The following is a 17,926-nucleotide window of genomic DNA, read 5'->3' as shown; positions in this document are numbered from 1 at the left end:
ATCTATTGAGAAGGTAAGTCACTTCTTTCGAGTTTGTTTGCAGGTGTGAATTATGTTTGCTTTAAGTGTAAGGCTGAAGTAATAAGCCCAAGTAAAAGCCCAAGTAAAAAAAAAATCTCCCTATGACCCCTAGAGGGCGGTTGGCTGCAAAGGAAGGTATGCTTGTAATTTTGATTAAAATATACGACTGTGTCACTTCAAATTAGTATGTTAGAAGCTAGAAGAAATCCAAGATACACTTATTTTCAAAAAATGATTATTTCAGCAAAAATAATGGTATTGAAATGAGAGAGAAATGATCAATTTTAAGATTAAATAATCTTAATGCCCATGTAGAGTTTTAAAGCAGAGGTATGCAACTTTTGGAAGCTAAGGGGCCATTATTAGCTCCTTAAGAAGGCTTCCACCCAGAATATTCTCATTTCTACTGTGTTTATATATAAGCAGTCGTACTTTTGTTAAGGCCATTTTTATAACAGTTGTGCATCGGAAGTAAATAACTGTTACTAAAGACAGTCGGAAACTGCTTTAATGATGCACTAAATCAGAATTAAGTATTTTATATTGTTTTGGCCAATACCCTTTTATTTGGGGTTAAATGATAATTTGCCTATGTGTAGGAGATGGTAGTCAGTGAGCATTCTTCAAGGAGTGGATCCAGATTTAGATGTTTTCACAATGGATGTTCTTACTAAAGGGCTCCAAATCATAGACAGTTGTGTAACAAACCTTTTTTTAAATACAAATGGAGCTTGGAAACAGTCTGAGGAAGTAAATCAGGTCTGTGATAAGCTATACATTTTGTTCTCTGTCTCTATGGTGCTACAAGTTCTCTTTCAATACGTGCAAGTAACTTCTAGTTTTTAAAACATGGCCATCCCAAACTAAATAGCTGCAACAAAAGTGGAGAGAGCTAGTTAAAAGTATGGCAAACTTGTAAACATGAGGATAGCCTCATCTGATGAAATGTCAGTTTCTGTCAGAAGTGCCAAATTAAAAACTGCAACCAGATAAGTTAAGCATCTGTAAGAGTTTGTGACACATATAACTGTGTTCTTACTGGGCATGGGTTGTGTGTGTTTGGTGCAGTGAGATCCCTCAGGGGTGACCTAATTAATCTAGAGAAGATAAGGGATACAATGTTTGGAATCAAGGCTTTCAGGGATAGTAGTTGAGAATGTGGTTCTTCAGGAAGAAGGGTGTCATTGAAAGGAGAGAAGTGGTCCTTTAGAAAAGATTCCTCCCTTCTTGGAAGCCTGGGAGTCATACAAACTTCTAAGGGGTCAGTTACCATATTCATCATTAGACTTGCAGAGACTTTTTGACAGGCAGGAAGGATGAATGAATGAATGATAACTTGCCTGCCTGGTGCAAAGGCAGCAGATAGCATGCCTTATCTGGATAGGCTTCTTGTATTGGGGAGGGCAGCATCAATTATGTAATGTCCTGGAAGCCAACTTTAGGTTACTAGAGTAGAAACAGAAAATTGTAGTTTTCTCTGAAATGCTACGTTAATACAGAGAATGGAAATAAATTGCAAATATTTTTAAAGTATCTGTTGCATGTATTTTTGTGCACATTTTTCAAGTGTGTGCATACCCTCATTGAGTAAAACAGGTTTGTCCACATTCCCAAAAAGCAAATTGTAGGTGCTTCTATTTAGGTAATCTGGTTGACCACTTTATTAAAACTTAAATGATCTTAGAGCAAAAACATGGGTTCTGCAAAAGATAAGTGTCTTTACGTCTTTTCCGAAATTGTGAATGCTCATTTGGATAATGATTTGATAAGACTCTTTTCTGCAATTGCAGTTTCAAATAATTTTGGATGTTTTTCACCAAAGGCACCAGAGAGAACGGAGATGAAATGGATTAAATCATCCAGCTACAAATGCACTGTAAGGTCTATGTTGGCAGTTACAGGTAGGGGGAGGGCCATAAGTATATAGGCTGTGAAAGATTGAAATTCTATGCTGAAGCTAATAGCAAAGGAAACTATACCTTATTGCAATTTGTGGTATGACAGCACTTAAAAAATTCTGGTAGTTGCATCTCAAAAGACTAGAGTTGTAAAAATAGGCAAGTGAAATGATAAAGTAACAATAAAGAAAAAATATAACCATTGAAAATTTTTATGGATTTGAGGAATGCATAAGAAATGGGATATAGTGCAAATGTATAATATTGTGCATAACAAAACATTTGGAAATTGTGATTTTTTCCACCATTTTCATAATTCTAGAGGCAAGTGTCATCCACTGAGTTTAAATATTGGGAAATTCAGAACAGAAAGAAAGAAGTATAACTTCATGGAATGTATGGTTAAGATTTGGGGATGGGTCCCACAAGATCTAACACAGACTCTGAACTCGTATAGCTTTAAAGGAGAGTGGGAAAATATTATGTGGTAAGGCAGCAAGTGGCTATTAGCCACAGTGACTTTCTTTTAACCCCAGAATCCAAGGTAGTATGATCCTCAGTACCATCTGCTGAGGTGCCATCTCATTGATGTTCTGCTTTGTGGATCTCTCAAGAATACCTGGAAGCCTCTGGAAACAGGCCTGTTGACAACAGACCCCTTTGATCTGATCCGCTAAGCATCTTTTCGTGTTCTTACATGTAAAACATCTAGTTGAGTCACCTTGTACAAAAGTAAATTTTATTAATCTATTTATTATTTATCCGCTGAAATGGGGTGAGGGGAGAAAACAAACATTAATTCCTTTGAATCTTTCCTTGCTAAACTGCCCCCTGGCATATTTTGTGTTCCTTAATTTTCAACAGATTTTTCCTGTGAAAAACCGGGTAGGAAAAATGTTAAAATTTTGGGCAGAATATCGACAAATGTTCCATGTCAGAGTGTGAATCAAAGGGAAAGAGGAGCATGATTTCAGCAAACATGTGACCTTCTCTCTGTTGGTCTTCCTGATCCTTGTGTTTGAAGGAAATTGATATGGACAACCATTTCGAACAGGCATGTGTGTTTCCTTTGGGCGTGAAGCAGTCTCTGGATATTTCACTTTATTTTCCCCTTGTGACTGTGGTTGCCATAAGTTGACCCTTTGTTTATTTCTGTGACTCCTATCATCCATCGAACACCAGCTGAAGCTGAAATAAGGAAATAATATTTGTCTTAAGAACTGCTCAAGAAAGAAGTGAAACCATTAACAAATTTTCTCACATAGAGAAAACCATTTTAAATGCTCTTGCTCACCTTATTAATATTATGTTACTTTAGAACATTATGCCAAAGAACAGAAAAAGAATGAGCCTTTGGGGAATTGTGGTACAAATAAATGTTTCTGTGTGAAGTCGATCATGGTTAGTTGTCAAATATTTTGATGCACAAAGACTAATCCTTTTAATGGTCGGCTCCTGATTTAAAGCAGGATCTATAGCGCAATGACTAATCCAGTGGCCCTCCAGATGTTCTGGACTTCAGCTCCCAGAATTCCTCTCAGTTGGACAAGCTGGTTAGGGCTTCTAGGAATTGGAATCTCAAACATCTGGAGGTGTGCATGCTTGATCTATAGTCTCCCAACTATAATTCTGAGAAAAATGGGCGATATTTACAGCAAAATCCAAGTAAAAAGGGGACGTTTTTCCATTCTGTACCTGCAAAAAAGTTAAAATTTAGTTAAGTTTATTTTATTATTTTTGAACTTAAATTCTACCTTCCAGGTAACTTATACATTGGGCAAGAATCATGCCCCCCCCCCCAAGCGATATTTAGCATTCTTTAGCACTGATTATGCTGGCTAGCATGATTCCCATATACTAGTTGACACTGTTTCAGTACTGCTATAGTTGACCCCAGCCCCAAAAGAAAAACAAAAATTCAATATGCCTTTCCTCTGAAGTAAGCATAAGCTTCAAATGAGAGAAAACACATTAAATGTGATCAAATGGATTATTATATTGATTTATACCTCACTTTATCTTCTCAAAGGCAGCTTGACATAAAACCATTAGCATATAATTTAAATATGCAAATATACAACCATTAAAAGAGAATTAAACAAAACTGCACTAAAAAAATCAGTTAAAATCTATCTAAAACATATTTAGAGTTAAAAACCACAGCACCCTTGACTAGATCTGAAACACCTTCATCTTTAAAAGCCTGTCTGAATAAGAAAGTTTTGGCCTGCCATTGGAAGGACAGCATGGAGGGGACTGTTCTGGCTTCCCAAGGCAAGGAGTTCCAGAGTCGTGGGGCGGCCATTGAGAAGGAAGACCCGCTCTCTCATTCTCGCCAACCATGCTTGCAATGGAGGTGGGACCAAGAGAAGAGCCATTCCTGAAAATCTCGGAGCCTGTACAGGTTTGTACAAGGGAATGCAGTCAGCCAAATAGCCTGGACCTGAACCAGCTAGGGCTTTAAAGGTCACAATCAGCACTTTGAATTGTACCCAGAAACAGACTGGCAGCCAGTGGAGCTGCTTCAGTATGGGGGTTGTTTGCTCTCTGTAGCCAGCCTGTTAGCAACCTGGCTGCAGCTTTTTGGAACAGTTGAAGTTTCCAAGCATTCTTCAGAGGCAACATCACGTAGAGCATGTTACAGTAATCCAGACAGGATACAACTAAGGCACGAACCACCATAACCAGATCTGGCTTCTCAAGGAATGGGAGCAGTTGGTGCCCAAGTTTTAATTGTGCAGGAGGACCCATAAACTGCAGACCTGTGTTTTCAGGGGGAGTGTAACCACATCCAGCACAGGTTGAATCCCTATTCCCTGCTCTGCCTTCTGGCTGACCAGGAGTTCTTCTGTCTTGTCTGGATTAAGCTTCCATTTATTTTCCCTCATCCAGTCCATTACTGATGATGGACACTGGTTTAGGGTCAGGACAGCTTCCTTGGCATTAGATGGAAAGAAGTAGTAATGCTGGGTATCATCTGCATATAGGTGGCACCATTCTCCAAAACTCCGGATGACCTCTCCCAGCAGTTTCATGTATAAATTAAACAGCATGAAACCGTGAGGAACCTCACAGGGCAATGCCCAGGAGCTCAAACAGACGCTCCCCAGCATGACCTGGGTACAGCCCTCCAGGAAGGACAAGAGCCACCGTAAGCCAGTGCCTCCCAGTCCCATTCCAGTGAGATGACCTAGAAGGATACCATGGTCAATGGCATCGAAAGCTGCTGAGATTTTCAGGAGAATCAACAGACACATTTTCCCCTGTCTAGCTCTCTAGGTCATCTACCAAGGCAACCAAAGCTGTCGCTGTTCCATAGCCAAGCCTGAAAGTAGATTGAAAAGGATCTAGATAATCTGTTTCATAAAGAAATCCCTGGAGTTGGGAGGCCTCCAGACACCCCAAGACCTTGCTTAGAAAGGGAAGATTGGACACTGGCTGATAGTTATCCATTATAGAGAGGTTCAAGGATAGCTTTTTAAATATAGGTCTCACAACTGCCTCCTTTAGGCAAGTTTGAACTTTGCCTTGTTCCAAGGAGGCATTGATCACCACCTTCACCCATTCTGCCAGTCCTCCTCTGGCCTATTTGATCAGCCAGGAAGGTTGATCTTAACAAGCATTAAAATTACAGTGTAACAACCTTTCCAGAGGAGAAGGACTAGTCATCAAGGGTATCACTAGAACAAGACAGAACCAGCCAGGTGCAAGATAGGCGTCTGGCTAGTAAAATAGCAATTTCTTGTTCTAAGTCACATTTGATTATTAATCCTGAGCACAAGAATAGAAGCAGAAGAAAACATCGGACTCAGGTATGACATGTTATTCAAGCACTGACTGTGCACCCTATTAACAGTGCCAGATAAGCTTAGGCAAAGGTGGCTGTAGCCCAATTTTCTTTATCCCTGCCTCTTCAAGAAGTATCTTTAGTATTTAGTGTGACAGAAAATGTACCTTTCTGAACTAGAAACTCTAAAAAGACTTGAAATGAAAAACACTGAAGAGACATTTCACAGATCAAACTCCTGAACAGACTCAAAAAAGCAAGTGATGTGTACTCAAGAGATCAGAAATCAATCCCAAGGGATAGAGTGCTCTTCTGGACTTACATATGCCATTGTGTAAGACCTTTAAAAGTAAGGGCACCCTAGACCACAATGCAAGCCAATCTATTTGCAGCCATCTTTCCATATCAGAATGCTCTTATTATAGCTCTGTTGAAGTGAAATGCACAAGAATAATACCATGAAGTATACTTTCAGAAGCTGGTATCTTTCATCTGCAAGCAAACTACTAAAGCACAGACAATATACTATATTTAGTCTAATGTTCCCCCTTTTTGGCTAAATTGCATCTGCAAAATTGAGGTATGCATTAGATTCGATGGCACTTTAGAATCATGTACATAAACCCATGTGCATGAAAAAGACCTGTAGAGACAGGTAAATGCAGGAATCATAGAATCATAGAATCCTAGATATGGAAGAGTCCAATCTCCTCCCAAGAAGCAGGAAAACCAGATTCAAAGCACTCAGTTTGAGCCACACAAAAACCCATTTTACACCAAACCCTGCTATATATTTATTCCATAATTGATGTTAATTACCATGAGTGGCACAATATTCTCAGGTAGAGTGATATCCATCCTGTCATCGGTTTCCTGATTCTTTTAACTAAAGACACCAGGAATTGAATCTGAAACCCTCCCATGCAAAGCAATGTTTTCTATTATAGAAGTATGTGATAAAATGATTATTGCATGTCAATCCTCCTCAAAAACCCAAAGTGAAATATTAATATTAACAATTACTTTATAATTGGTTTACAATCAACCAGGTGTTACCAGCTGGAGTTTTGGACCATCAATTCCCAAGAGGCATTGTTCCACTGTGTATTCAGTTTCCTAGCAGTTTTGGTTTTTGTAACAGCTATTGTCTATGGCAACTTCATTCTAATGTTTTGGCATTCCTGTTTGCAATTCCTCAGAGAGCCATTGGCACCACAGTTGTTTGTGTTTTCTCAAGATCTGAGTTTGTAGGTCTCCCTTTCATAACCCCCCCCCCCCTTTGCATTTGATTCTGCTTTCCAGTGATATGTATATAATATTAGCTCACTTTTTCTTATTAGTAAGTTGTAAATTATGTGCTTGCTAACAGCTATAACAATGTGACTGATCTTAAAGTGATCTGTATGGAAAAGAAATGGGATGGATCCAGTATTCTGAACCTCTGGTTTCTCTCCAGGGTGCCTACTCCTCCAGGTCATATTGCTATTCCACCCTACAGATTGCAGAAAGCTTTTGGGAGTAACAGAAGTATTACCCTGAACATCCTATATAGCTTGCTTCTTTTTTTTGTAAACATGATTTAAATTTTGGCAGAAGTCTTAACAGAGAAAGTTCAGCCTTTAGCACACCCAGCGCTACCTACATTTTTCTAAATTCCCTTGGAAATTCTTGGCTGCTGGGTGGCCTCAAACAATATCACTTACTAGCTTCAAGCGCTCTCCAAGGTCCTTAACCAATAGTCACCTAGCAGAGTCCTAGAAAGAAGGGGGGGGGGAGAGAAAGAGGAACACAGACACATCTACACACACAGAAAACACATGCACTGTTCAGTCAGAGAGACATGCTCATGCAGTTATATTAGAAAAAAATTCTGCTGAGTTAAACTCCACTACCGATGTTACTTTAAAGATGATGCACTCTCTAGTAGGACCCAATAACTTCTCCCCTCCTACTTGAGTAGCACTGCTATTCAAGCAAATTACTTATCCAAAACTCCTACTGTTTTTGTTAGAAATGAACACTTTGGGCTGTAGGGATATAAAGAGAAGTTATCAATAGGAACCTTGACAATGAATGATGCAAGAGTGAAAATAACAGTGTAAAGAGGGGAAACATGCCATGCATCACCTCCTGAATACCTGTTCACCTGACAAAGATAGTTGTGGCAGGGAGGCTTGAATACAATAGAAGCTTATCATAAGCCTATTTCTTTCAATGAGACTTGGTGAGGCACCAGCATTCTTTGGTAGAGAAGGCTAAAGACCTTGTAAACCTGATTCCATAGCACTGAGTCATGGTAGTTACAGTGGGCTCAAACTGCAATAAATCTATCCACTGGTTTCAAACAGATTCAATGGGATATAGGCTTGATTAATGCTGCTCTGAGACCAAAGTGAACTACAGGTACACAGAGCTGGTCCCACAACAAGGATCACTTCCCACTGATTTTTCAAAGTGGCACAACAGCAATTTGATAGAAAGAGCAAAAACCTAGCGTAGTGGAGCAATTTTGCAATGCTTAACAAAGTAATTTGATATTACGCCATGGCTATTTGAATGGAAATGTTCCTGTAAGAGAGTATTCACAGCTGAAAAAAGTAGTGCTAGAAACTATGAGCATATGTGGTCACAATCATAAAAATCTTTAAGTGATTATTAGGCTGCATTAAAATTTATATAAGGTCCAGCATTGTAGGAAATTGTATAGCTAATATTGTTTTGTAGTGTTTACCGAGAAATAATACACAGCTATATAATTGAGAAAGCCAGATGATGTATAAACAGTAACCATTCCCAGCTGCATAGCTGAAAAGTCAAGCAAATAATTCATGTATCAATCAAAAAAAGTGTTTACGACAAAACAATTTTACTATGGTAGTCCTACAGAAACTTAAAATAGAAACATATGTTTCTTCCTCTTCTAATAATAGCTGTCCTTGCCATTCATTCACCATAGTGTTCACATGCAAAGTGTAATGGTTCTTATAGAGGAGTTATTCTTCCTATGGCCAGTAGATGGGTTTCTTGCAGCTTCCCTTGAAAAACTCTTGTATTCATTAAACGGAGAGTCTGACAAACCTTGGTGAAATTAAAATCCATGAATGAAGCAATGTGCAGTAACATGTAATACCAAACCATCCACCACCACTTTAATTTACAGTATAAGTAGCCTTGGCAAACCTGCTTTCCAAATTATGCCATTCCACCCACTGACACTCAGATCCTTGGGTCTAAAGCAGTGGTTCTCAGCCTGTGGGTCCCCAGGTGTTCTGGCCTACAACTCCCAGAAATCCCAGCCAGTTTACCATCTGTTAAGATTTCTGGGAGTTGAAGGCCAAAACATCTGGGGACCCACAGGTTGAGAACCATTGGTTTAAACCAGGGGTCCTCAAACTAAGGCCCGAGGACCTGATGCGGCCCTCCAAGGTCATTTACCTGGCCCTCACTCAGGGTCAACCTAAGTCTGTAATGACTCAAAAGCACACAATAACAACAACAATCCTATCTCATCTGTCAAAAGCAGACCCACACTTCCCATTGAAATACTAATCAATTTATAGTTGTTAAAATTGTTCTTCATTTTAATTATTGTATTGTTTTAAAGTGGCTTTTGCACTACAAATAAGATATGTGCAGTGTGCACCGGAATTCATTCATTTTTAAAAAAAATTATAATCCGGCCCTCCGTCAGTTTGAGGGACTGTGACCTGGCCCTCTGTTTAAAAAGTTTGAGGACCCTGGCCTAAACATATAAATCTTCCTGTCATGGCAACAGTGACAACTGTGAGTGACTGGCGGCCTTGCCATTCTCAGAACCACTTCTGGGTGGGCTTTTAGAAGGACAGCTTATAGACGCTAAACATAGGACTCGACCAAAGACAGGTGCCACTACTTCACCATGGATTATATATACATGTGTGTGTATATAAGCCTTTAAGTTGGCTGTCGACTTTCAGTAATTCCGTGAATTTCATATGGTTTTCTTAGGTATGGAACACTCAAAGGTTGCTTTGTCAGTTCCAAACTCTGAAAATTAGCTTACAGCACCTGGTATTAACTGGTGCCCACCCATCTAAGCACAAATCATGACTGACCTGACTTAGCTTAGCTTCCAAGTTCAGATAGGATCTAGAACTAGTGAAAAGCTTCTGTGTGACAACTGCTATTTTTTTAAAAAATAACAACACCCAACCTCAGCATTTAACCTTTCTTTATGGATTTACCCACACCCCACAAAATAAAATAAAATATCAATCTAACATGGTTATTCAAGATTATGGCAAATACCATGTACAACATCTGTGAAATGCAAGACTCTGTGAGACTATTCCATGTGACATAGTAATAGCTGTTCCAGTGGCTGTGTCAGGAGCTGTGGCGATGTACTACATCTGCCTTTATGTTGGCATGTTGCACTGCAGGACAATGGAAGTGTTGTCGCATGAAAAGGCACTGGATGCCTCCTTATGAAAGTATGTAAAAAGTACAGCCACAGAGGGAAGCCAGAGCATGATCCTCCAACAGGATTCTGGGCTATTTCAGATGGGTATTTAAAAAAATGTTCTGGTTTCTTATGAGATCAGTCCAAGCATTTTCACAACATAACTTCCATTGTGAAAGACTTCAAATGTATGGATGGCATGTTTCCATATTTATTTTGCAGTCTCTGATTCTGCGCCTTCAATGACACCTGTGCCATCAACATGTTATAGGGACTCCTTTGCTTTCTGATTATTTATGAATGTTCATTAATGTTTCAGATGCATACTTGTTTGAAAGTTTAAAATGCATTATGTTCAAAGTAGCTTCAGATAAACTGCATGCACTGAACATGCAGTAGTCCATGCAACATGAGCAATTAAAACAATGTTTCTTCTTTCTGTAATTTAGTCAACTGACAATTGCTTGTGTAGTTTAGGAACAATCCCTTGTATAGGAGGAGGTCTTAAAAGAGGAGAATTGCCTCTTCAAATCTTTACCCTGCTACCCACAGAGAAGTATGATTACAGACTGAAGAACACCCTTAAATCCTTTCCATTAAAACAATCAAATCTGGCCTTAACCAGACCATAGTAAATCTTTTCATGCTATTTTATCTATCACTATTTGCAAGGCTTTTAAAATATCATTTCATTCTCTTGCCTGTAAAAATGCATAAGGTGGAGGCATTACATAGCACCTCAGATGCTCCTTTTATGAAATACTCAGAAGCATAATCTTTATCTCTCCTTTAAAAACTCAGCACATCCTTTCCAGTATTGAGTTTGTGAGATTATCCTAAATATCAATGCTAGTTTGGGAAATAATCAAACAAATTACTGCACAACAATGTCAGTAGAGTTGTTTTCTCACTTCATGTTGTGGTTAGGTAGAAGACATGTAAGCCTTAAGAATGTAATGTGTTTATGTTGTTGTAAGAAACATGATATCAAAATAGTCCCCTAGACGTAATATATCAAATGAAAAGAAGCCATATTACACTTGGGAGCTGTAATATGGCACCATTTGGCCAATCCAAGAATAATATGGCACATACATTAAATGTATGTGCCACCATCTGACCAGCAGCAAGATTTTAATTCTTCTGCATCATCTCCGACAGAAAAATTTCCTTACCACTATAGGGATTTGGGTTACATCAATGCAGTTTTCCCTTTTGAGAGCCATGTGCAAACTATACATTCACGGTAGAGCGTTCAGAGGTGCCCAGATTACAGAGAGGTATAGAGGGCAAGCACTTCATTGTCCCCCAACAACCCTAAATTACTATATCCCATTACCATAATCTAGCTGTCCAGGACAGTGAGATTTTATAACTGGTACTGCTTAAATAACCTCCACAAAACCAGGGCTCTTCAGTTTTGATAAACTCACAAAAATCTATTGAAGTTAGTTGTGAACCTCACCTGCATCTGCATAAGGGCAAAACAGAACATTGCCTGCAAAAGCTGGCAGGCCAGCAAACTCCTACCAACAGGAACAAACTTCTGGTTCTTTGCAATTGCAGCTCACAACATCCTGTCGTACAGTTCCCATTTGAACAGAGTACCAATTTGCTTTGCTCTGTTGCATGCTGTGAATGCCACAAGTTAGAGATCAGGCCAGGGCATAAAGGTAGGAACGAGATAACACTTTAAAAAATGGAGAATTACAGGCAAGAGAAAGCAAACCAATTTCCTCACAGACTGCTTTGAATTATCCTAGGACATCTTACCTGAACACATCTATAATGAAAAGGCATGACACTCTCCAATCCTGAAATGCCTGGTTTGACAAGAGTGAAGCAGATCTCATAAGGGAACATTTTGGAATAGGATGTTGCAGAACAAAGAAACGTGTGAACTACAGAAACCCACTCCAGGTGGTCTATGAAAGAACATGCTATAAAAGGCTGCTCTACTTTCCATTACCTAAGGGGAAAAAATCTTTTATTGTACTCTATACTTTCAAATTAGAGAGTTCCGCAATCTGGCTGTTATTGTTAAACGGCATCAGCCTACAATTCGGTAAATGTAAGATTCAGTGTATAAACCCTATCCATTGACTAAAACAAAGTTATCAGAACAAAACAAAACAAAAAAACAATACTGTAAAACAAAAACAAAAAGCAAAGTGAAATTGAATGTCCTGAGAGAAGCTGCCAGCAACAAAGATCCCAAAATCACCCCAGTCACCCTTAAGACATTTCAGCACCTTCATTTTTGCCTTCATTAAGAAAAATAGGGGGAAATATTATAAATTAGTCTTCCTTGTTTCCTGGTTGATCATGCTCCACCAAGTTGTGATATATTCCGGAGAAGGAAGTGCATAAATTCCTCCACACCCAAATCAGCACAATCTCAACAAGGCAAAGAAAACTTGATCCAATGAGTGGGCACAAATGCCAACAGTGACAGGCCATGCTTACCTAAGACAACTTGAAGACCAATCCTTGACAGCATAGCCTTAGAGTGTACATTGAAGACCACGGCACAAGTTGGGAGGCCTGCAGTAACATCCTGAAGAGCTATTTATTCTTACATGTTTTCCCCCCTATGTTGTGTCTTGAGAAGTGAGATGGATATTTTTGTAGGGAAATATAAATCCAACAAATTTCGTCGGCTTAGGAGTGGGGTGATCCAATTTCACATCCCCACTTAGCCATGAAGCACACACTAAGTGAGGTGGATATTTTTGTAGGGAAATACAAATCCAACAAATTTCGTCAGCTTAGGAGTGGGACGATCCAATTTCACATCCCCACTTAGCCATGAAGCACACACTAAAATGGCCAGAAACAGAAGGAAATGCAAACAAAAAGCTAATCTCACTTTTTTTTGTAGAATAGGATAAAATAAGAAGGGAGCACAATCTGCCATGCATCTATGGAGAAGAACAAAATTCTTATAAAATAGCAAAAGACTGGGTACTTGAGTAATGCACAAGACTGTATCATAAAGAAATCAGGTAAACATTCCCTTCTACCTCCTTTTAAATACTATGAAGAAGGTAAGATTGAAAGATTCAGAAACTGCTGTACCCATAGTTTTGCTAACTTGATAATTTAGTCTTTCCAAAGAACAATCTTTAATGAAAGGGGCTGAGGTGAGGAAAAGGATTAGTTTGGTACAGTGTATTTGAAAATGTGTTAACTTCAATGTATTCCTTTCCTCTTTGTTCCCTGGACAGAAGAAAAGTATGTTCTTTGATGTACTTTTCCACAAGCACTTTCCAGCCTAATTTTCTGTTTTTCAAAAGAAAGAAGGGGAAGATGAGGTTATGTTTGAGGGATGGTTAGTACAATGCTGCAAAACTTCAGCCAACTGCATTCCAGCACTATTTATGCCACACAACTATCATGCCAGAATCCAACTGCTGATTTTATATGTAGCGCAGATAGAGAGAGTAGGGTCAATAGAGAGTAGGGGCTTTTTCCTTGCAATATTTTTTTTTCTAGATGCACTCTTATGTTTGCACACAACTCACCTGCTACAAAGACAAAGGCAAATGTGGCAAGTGTAAGTGAAGAGCCGCTGCTGATCATGTTGATGAGCAACTTGAACAAAGGATATAGAAGCAATAAGGCCCAAAAAAGCCAGTTCAAAAGAGTCCATGGTCGCCGGGATGGCACTATTGGAGTACCAGGGTAGACTCCTGTTTTGTTGTATTCCTCTTGAAAGGAGTCCTGGTTAAGGAGGGAATGACAAGAATGGGATCAGTGAGTAGAAGACACATCAATCCACACATAAACATCTTCCCTTTGGATGTCCATAACATGAATATGCTTCTCTTACTAAAACAAGCAAACAAACAAAAAATCAACTGTCGCTTGCTCATAACTTGATCCAAGAACACAGGGCACAACTGCCTCAAATCTCAGTTAATCTGTCCTTGAATTCTAATTTTAGGGAAAAGAGAGGTACATAAATAAAGATTGAGATCCCACATCACAGTCTTTAATGCATAACTTTGAAATGATGGGGCTCTGTTGCCTACCCAGCACACAAACATGCCAGAGACTTGTGCTGATCCTTAAAGGGGCAAAGCAGAATAAAGTTGACAACAACAGCAACTTCACAGTGTCCAAGTGCTTACTCAGCATGAACAGTCGTTCCAAATATGACAACACACCATTTCTGGAAATACAATTTCAGAATGTGATATCACAACTCTAAATTATGCAATTGCAAATTAGTTTATGATGTATATCCCCAAAAAGGTGCCAGCTAACATTAATGATAATGATGGTAATGATGATGATGTCTATTCTAAGCTTTTGTTTCCTTTTCCTATCAAGCAGTTTTAATTTCCCAGAGAGACAAACTGCTATGCAGCTATAAGGTGCCACTGCTTTTTTGGTTATAGAAACACTGCAGTGGAAATGAAAGCAAAGTCCTAACAACATGCATAGCTCCAGGTGCAAAGTACATTTGGTTGCAATTTGCTGGAGAGCTTTCACTGGTAATTGCCTTGTAATTTGATGAGCTCCACCTTCTTGATGTATAATCTCAGCCATTATGTTTTTAAACATCTGTCTGCCTAAAAGGCATTGAGGTTGATGTTCAACAGGAAGTTCACAGAAACCCAAAGAACGAAGGAACAAGGCCACACAATACAACCACATAATAAAAACTACAATCCTTAACAACTATGTAAATAGTTCCTCTTACATTTATGTTAATTTGTATACATATATTCATCTTCACACTATAAATTCATATTCAAATTTAGATGTCTGCCATATAGTTAAACCTTGACAATGGACAACCCATGTACACCATACCTGCTTTAATCCTTTACTATGTACATAAAATCCTAATTTCCAGTCCTTTATTTTCCCTTTTTTGTTGCTAGAAATAGAAGAATACATTATTTCTTGCCCCCAAAGTCCATCCATTTCTGGTGGGCATCAATATTCTTCTGAAAGAAGTGGAAGAATTGTGCATGATTTGTGAGATTTGGGAGGTTGGGGGCAAAAGTAATCAGGACTATACTTGGGATCCAGCCACATTCTCAGGGTTGAAGTAAGGAATAATCCATCACTGCTAGGTTTCTCTGGAAGCCAAACCTGATCAGCAGAGCTCAAATTCTTTTCCTGTTTTTCAAAACCATGAAAAAAACCATTGATGTGAAATTTGCATGATCCTGCCCACTGCCTCTCCCTTAACCCTTCCTACTCTTTTCAAATCTGTCTGCACAACAGAACTAATCAGCAGCTAAACATACTGGAGGAGTTTGGGGGTTCATACGATGGAAATTGTCGTTCACACTGCATCAAGTCAGAGCACTGTGACCCCCACTGACAATGGACCTGGACTACATTTGGCACACAGAACCACGATGACTAAAGAAAAATACTGGAGAAGTTTGGGGAGAATTCATCTTGATTTATAGCCATTGTAGGTACTAGGATTTATAGTTCACCTGCAATCAAAGAGCACTCTGGACCCCACCAGTGATAGCCCTGGAGCTAACGTGGCACGCAGAACCTCCATGATCAACTGAAAGCATTGGAGGGATTTGAGGGGACTGACCCACCATGGTGGGAGTTCTAGTTTATCCTGCAGCCAGAGAGCACACTGAACCCCACCAAAGATGCATCTAGAGCAAACTTGCCCATCACGACAAACTTTAACTACTGATGGAGTTTCAGGGAGGTAACCTGGCATGATGTGAGTTGTAGTTCACTGACAACCTTATGCATTTTGTAAAATTAAAAAAAACCACTTTTTCAAATAGCCCAGGCAACGCTGGGTACCCAAGCTAGTTCTTTATAATTTGCTGATTTCCTCTGGTGGATTTATGCTAAAGAATTAGAGACCTTTACACATTTTGGAGCAATACATTCTGATGAAGAAGACAACCCAAATGTGGCTCCAAATGCCTTCATTTGTCAATTTCAAGGGAGGGCAGGTTTGCTGCCTCATGACCAACAGTTGAAACTCTTCCTACATATACAAGGGTTTGGATACTGTTTTACATGGAAACTATGTAAAATGGTCTACTGTGCTGCATACATTTATTCTACGTTTAATTTTTTTTCAATGGTGACAATTCTACAAAGAGAAAACTTTGATTTCTGTACATTTTTAGCAACATGTGATTTTATTTCTATTTGTTTTTATCTGTAAGCCACCTTGGGTCCCAATCTTGGAGAAAAGGCCTGTAAAGTGAACAACTGAGTACAATTCCATTCTTAGCATGGCTGCTTGACAATTTCGATTCAATTTGAATTCTGTGGAAAGGTGGAGTTGTGGGGGGAGAGAGAAAATGGTGGGAATAGTGCTATACATAGTGCCTGGTACACAATCCACAACACAGCCCAATAAAAAATGATCCAGCAGCAGATTGTGCTTTGAGCTGTAAGAAGAAAACAGCTCTAAGGGAGGCCTCTGTTTTCCTTTGCTCTTCCTTCGTCATTATGAACGGCTGATTTTTATTCCTTTAAGAAACACAGTTTTAACATATGCATTGCAACATACACTGCTGTGTACAAAGAGACTACAATCCATATAAATACTTCATCATTGCAGGGGCTCCTAAATAATAAACCAACCTTTTCCTGATAGAGTTTGTGAAGCCAATTAGAACATTCTTGCTCATCTTCTGGGACTTCTCCTAATGGAATCCGCCTATAGATGGATAAAAGGAAGGGAAGGGCAGCATGAGGAAACAGAACCAAAAAGCCAATGTCCTCCTTTCTTTCACTGTGGAATTTAGACCGTAGCAACTCAAAAAATATGAAAGTATTCATGGACAACTAATATGTCAAAAGTAAAGCAGGATCCATGTGGTGTGTTCCAAAAGTTAAGAAAATCCTCTTCAAAATTGGCTCCTTGTGATCAAATACAGTGATTCTACTCTTCACTTGAGATGTTATTCAAAGTCCTCATTGCAGCTGCCTGGATGTTTTCATCTGTTCCCAAACGATGCCTTTGGGGTGGGCTTTGAACTTGGGGGAAGTGATTGCATGAGCCAAGTTAGGGCTGTGCAATTGGTGGGGAAGTGTTCAGAACAGGCTTCGCACAAACAGACACAATTGGTGGGGAAGTGTTCAGAACAGGCTTCGCACAAACAGGTGGCCAAATTTCTCTTTGCAGCGACAAAAAGCTGCAAGTGCTTCATGAATAATCGGTAAATGCTGAGATTGTAACAAAGAGTACTCAGGAGACTTATTCATAGAATCATAGAATCAAAGAGTTGGAAGAGACCTCATGGGCCATCCAGTCCAACCCCCTGCCAAGAAGCAGGAATATTGCATTCAAATCACCCCTGACAAATGGCCATCCAGCCTCTGCTTAAAAGCTTCCAAAGAAGGAGCCTCCACCACATTCTGGGGCAGAGAGTTCCACTGCTGAACGGCTCTCACAGTCAGGAAGTTCTTCCTAATGTTCAGATGGAATCTCCATTACTAATTGGCAGTCAGTTCCTGCTTTAGATTATAAAGATAGTCATTCAACCGATAGAGGATGGTGATATTTGTTTCCATTAATCATAAGCCAAATGTGATGTTATTCATTACTTAAATCTTGTATTCCATCATTCTACTTTCACTTGACTTAACCAAAGGTTTGTTCACTGAAATAAAGGCTACTGACTGACTGACAGACACGCTAGCCTCCTGAAGTTCTTGAAGTTGAAGAACATTGCTTCAGACTCTTCAGCATGTTTGCCTGTGAAGACACAAAAATTACTATGCACTTTACTAACATATCAACTGCTAGGCCAGGACTCAACTGGA

General features: G+C 39.3%; 1 protein-coding gene across 3 annotated transcripts in view; it reads right to left on the bottom strand.

The window, feature by feature from the left end:
• Positions 1–2,641: 2,641 nt before the first annotated feature.
• Positions 2,642–17,926, bottom strand: part of AGPAT4 (1-acylglycerol-3-phosphate O-acyltransferase 4) — a 67,404-nt gene continuing 52,119 nt past the window's right edge. For 2 of the 3 annotated variants that reach the window (XM_060753685.2, XM_060753688.2), the window contains 3 exons: positions 16,742–16,817; positions 13,672–13,870; positions 2,642–3,107 (listed from right to left, as the gene is read on the bottom strand). In XM_060753685.2, coding sequence (XP_060609668.2) covers positions 3,016–3,107; positions 13,672–13,870; positions 16,742–16,817 — 367 coding nt within the window. In that variant the 3' untranslated portion in view covers positions 2,642–3,015. Of the gene's footprint in view, positions 3,108–8,417; positions 11,971–13,671; positions 13,871–16,741; positions 16,818–17,926 lie in introns of those variants that run through there. The other variant, XM_060753686.2, reaches the window with a different exon arrangement.

This window comes from Anolis sagrei, chromosome 1 (genome assembly GCF_037176765.1).
Source record: "Anolis sagrei isolate rAnoSag1 chromosome 1, rAnoSag1.mat, whole genome shotgun sequence".
Lineage (NCBI taxonomy): Eukaryota > Metazoa > Chordata > Lepidosauria > Squamata > Dactyloidae > Anolis > Anolis sagrei.
Note: the sequence above shows the minus strand (reverse complement) of the source record. Positions and strands in the feature narration are given on the sequence as shown.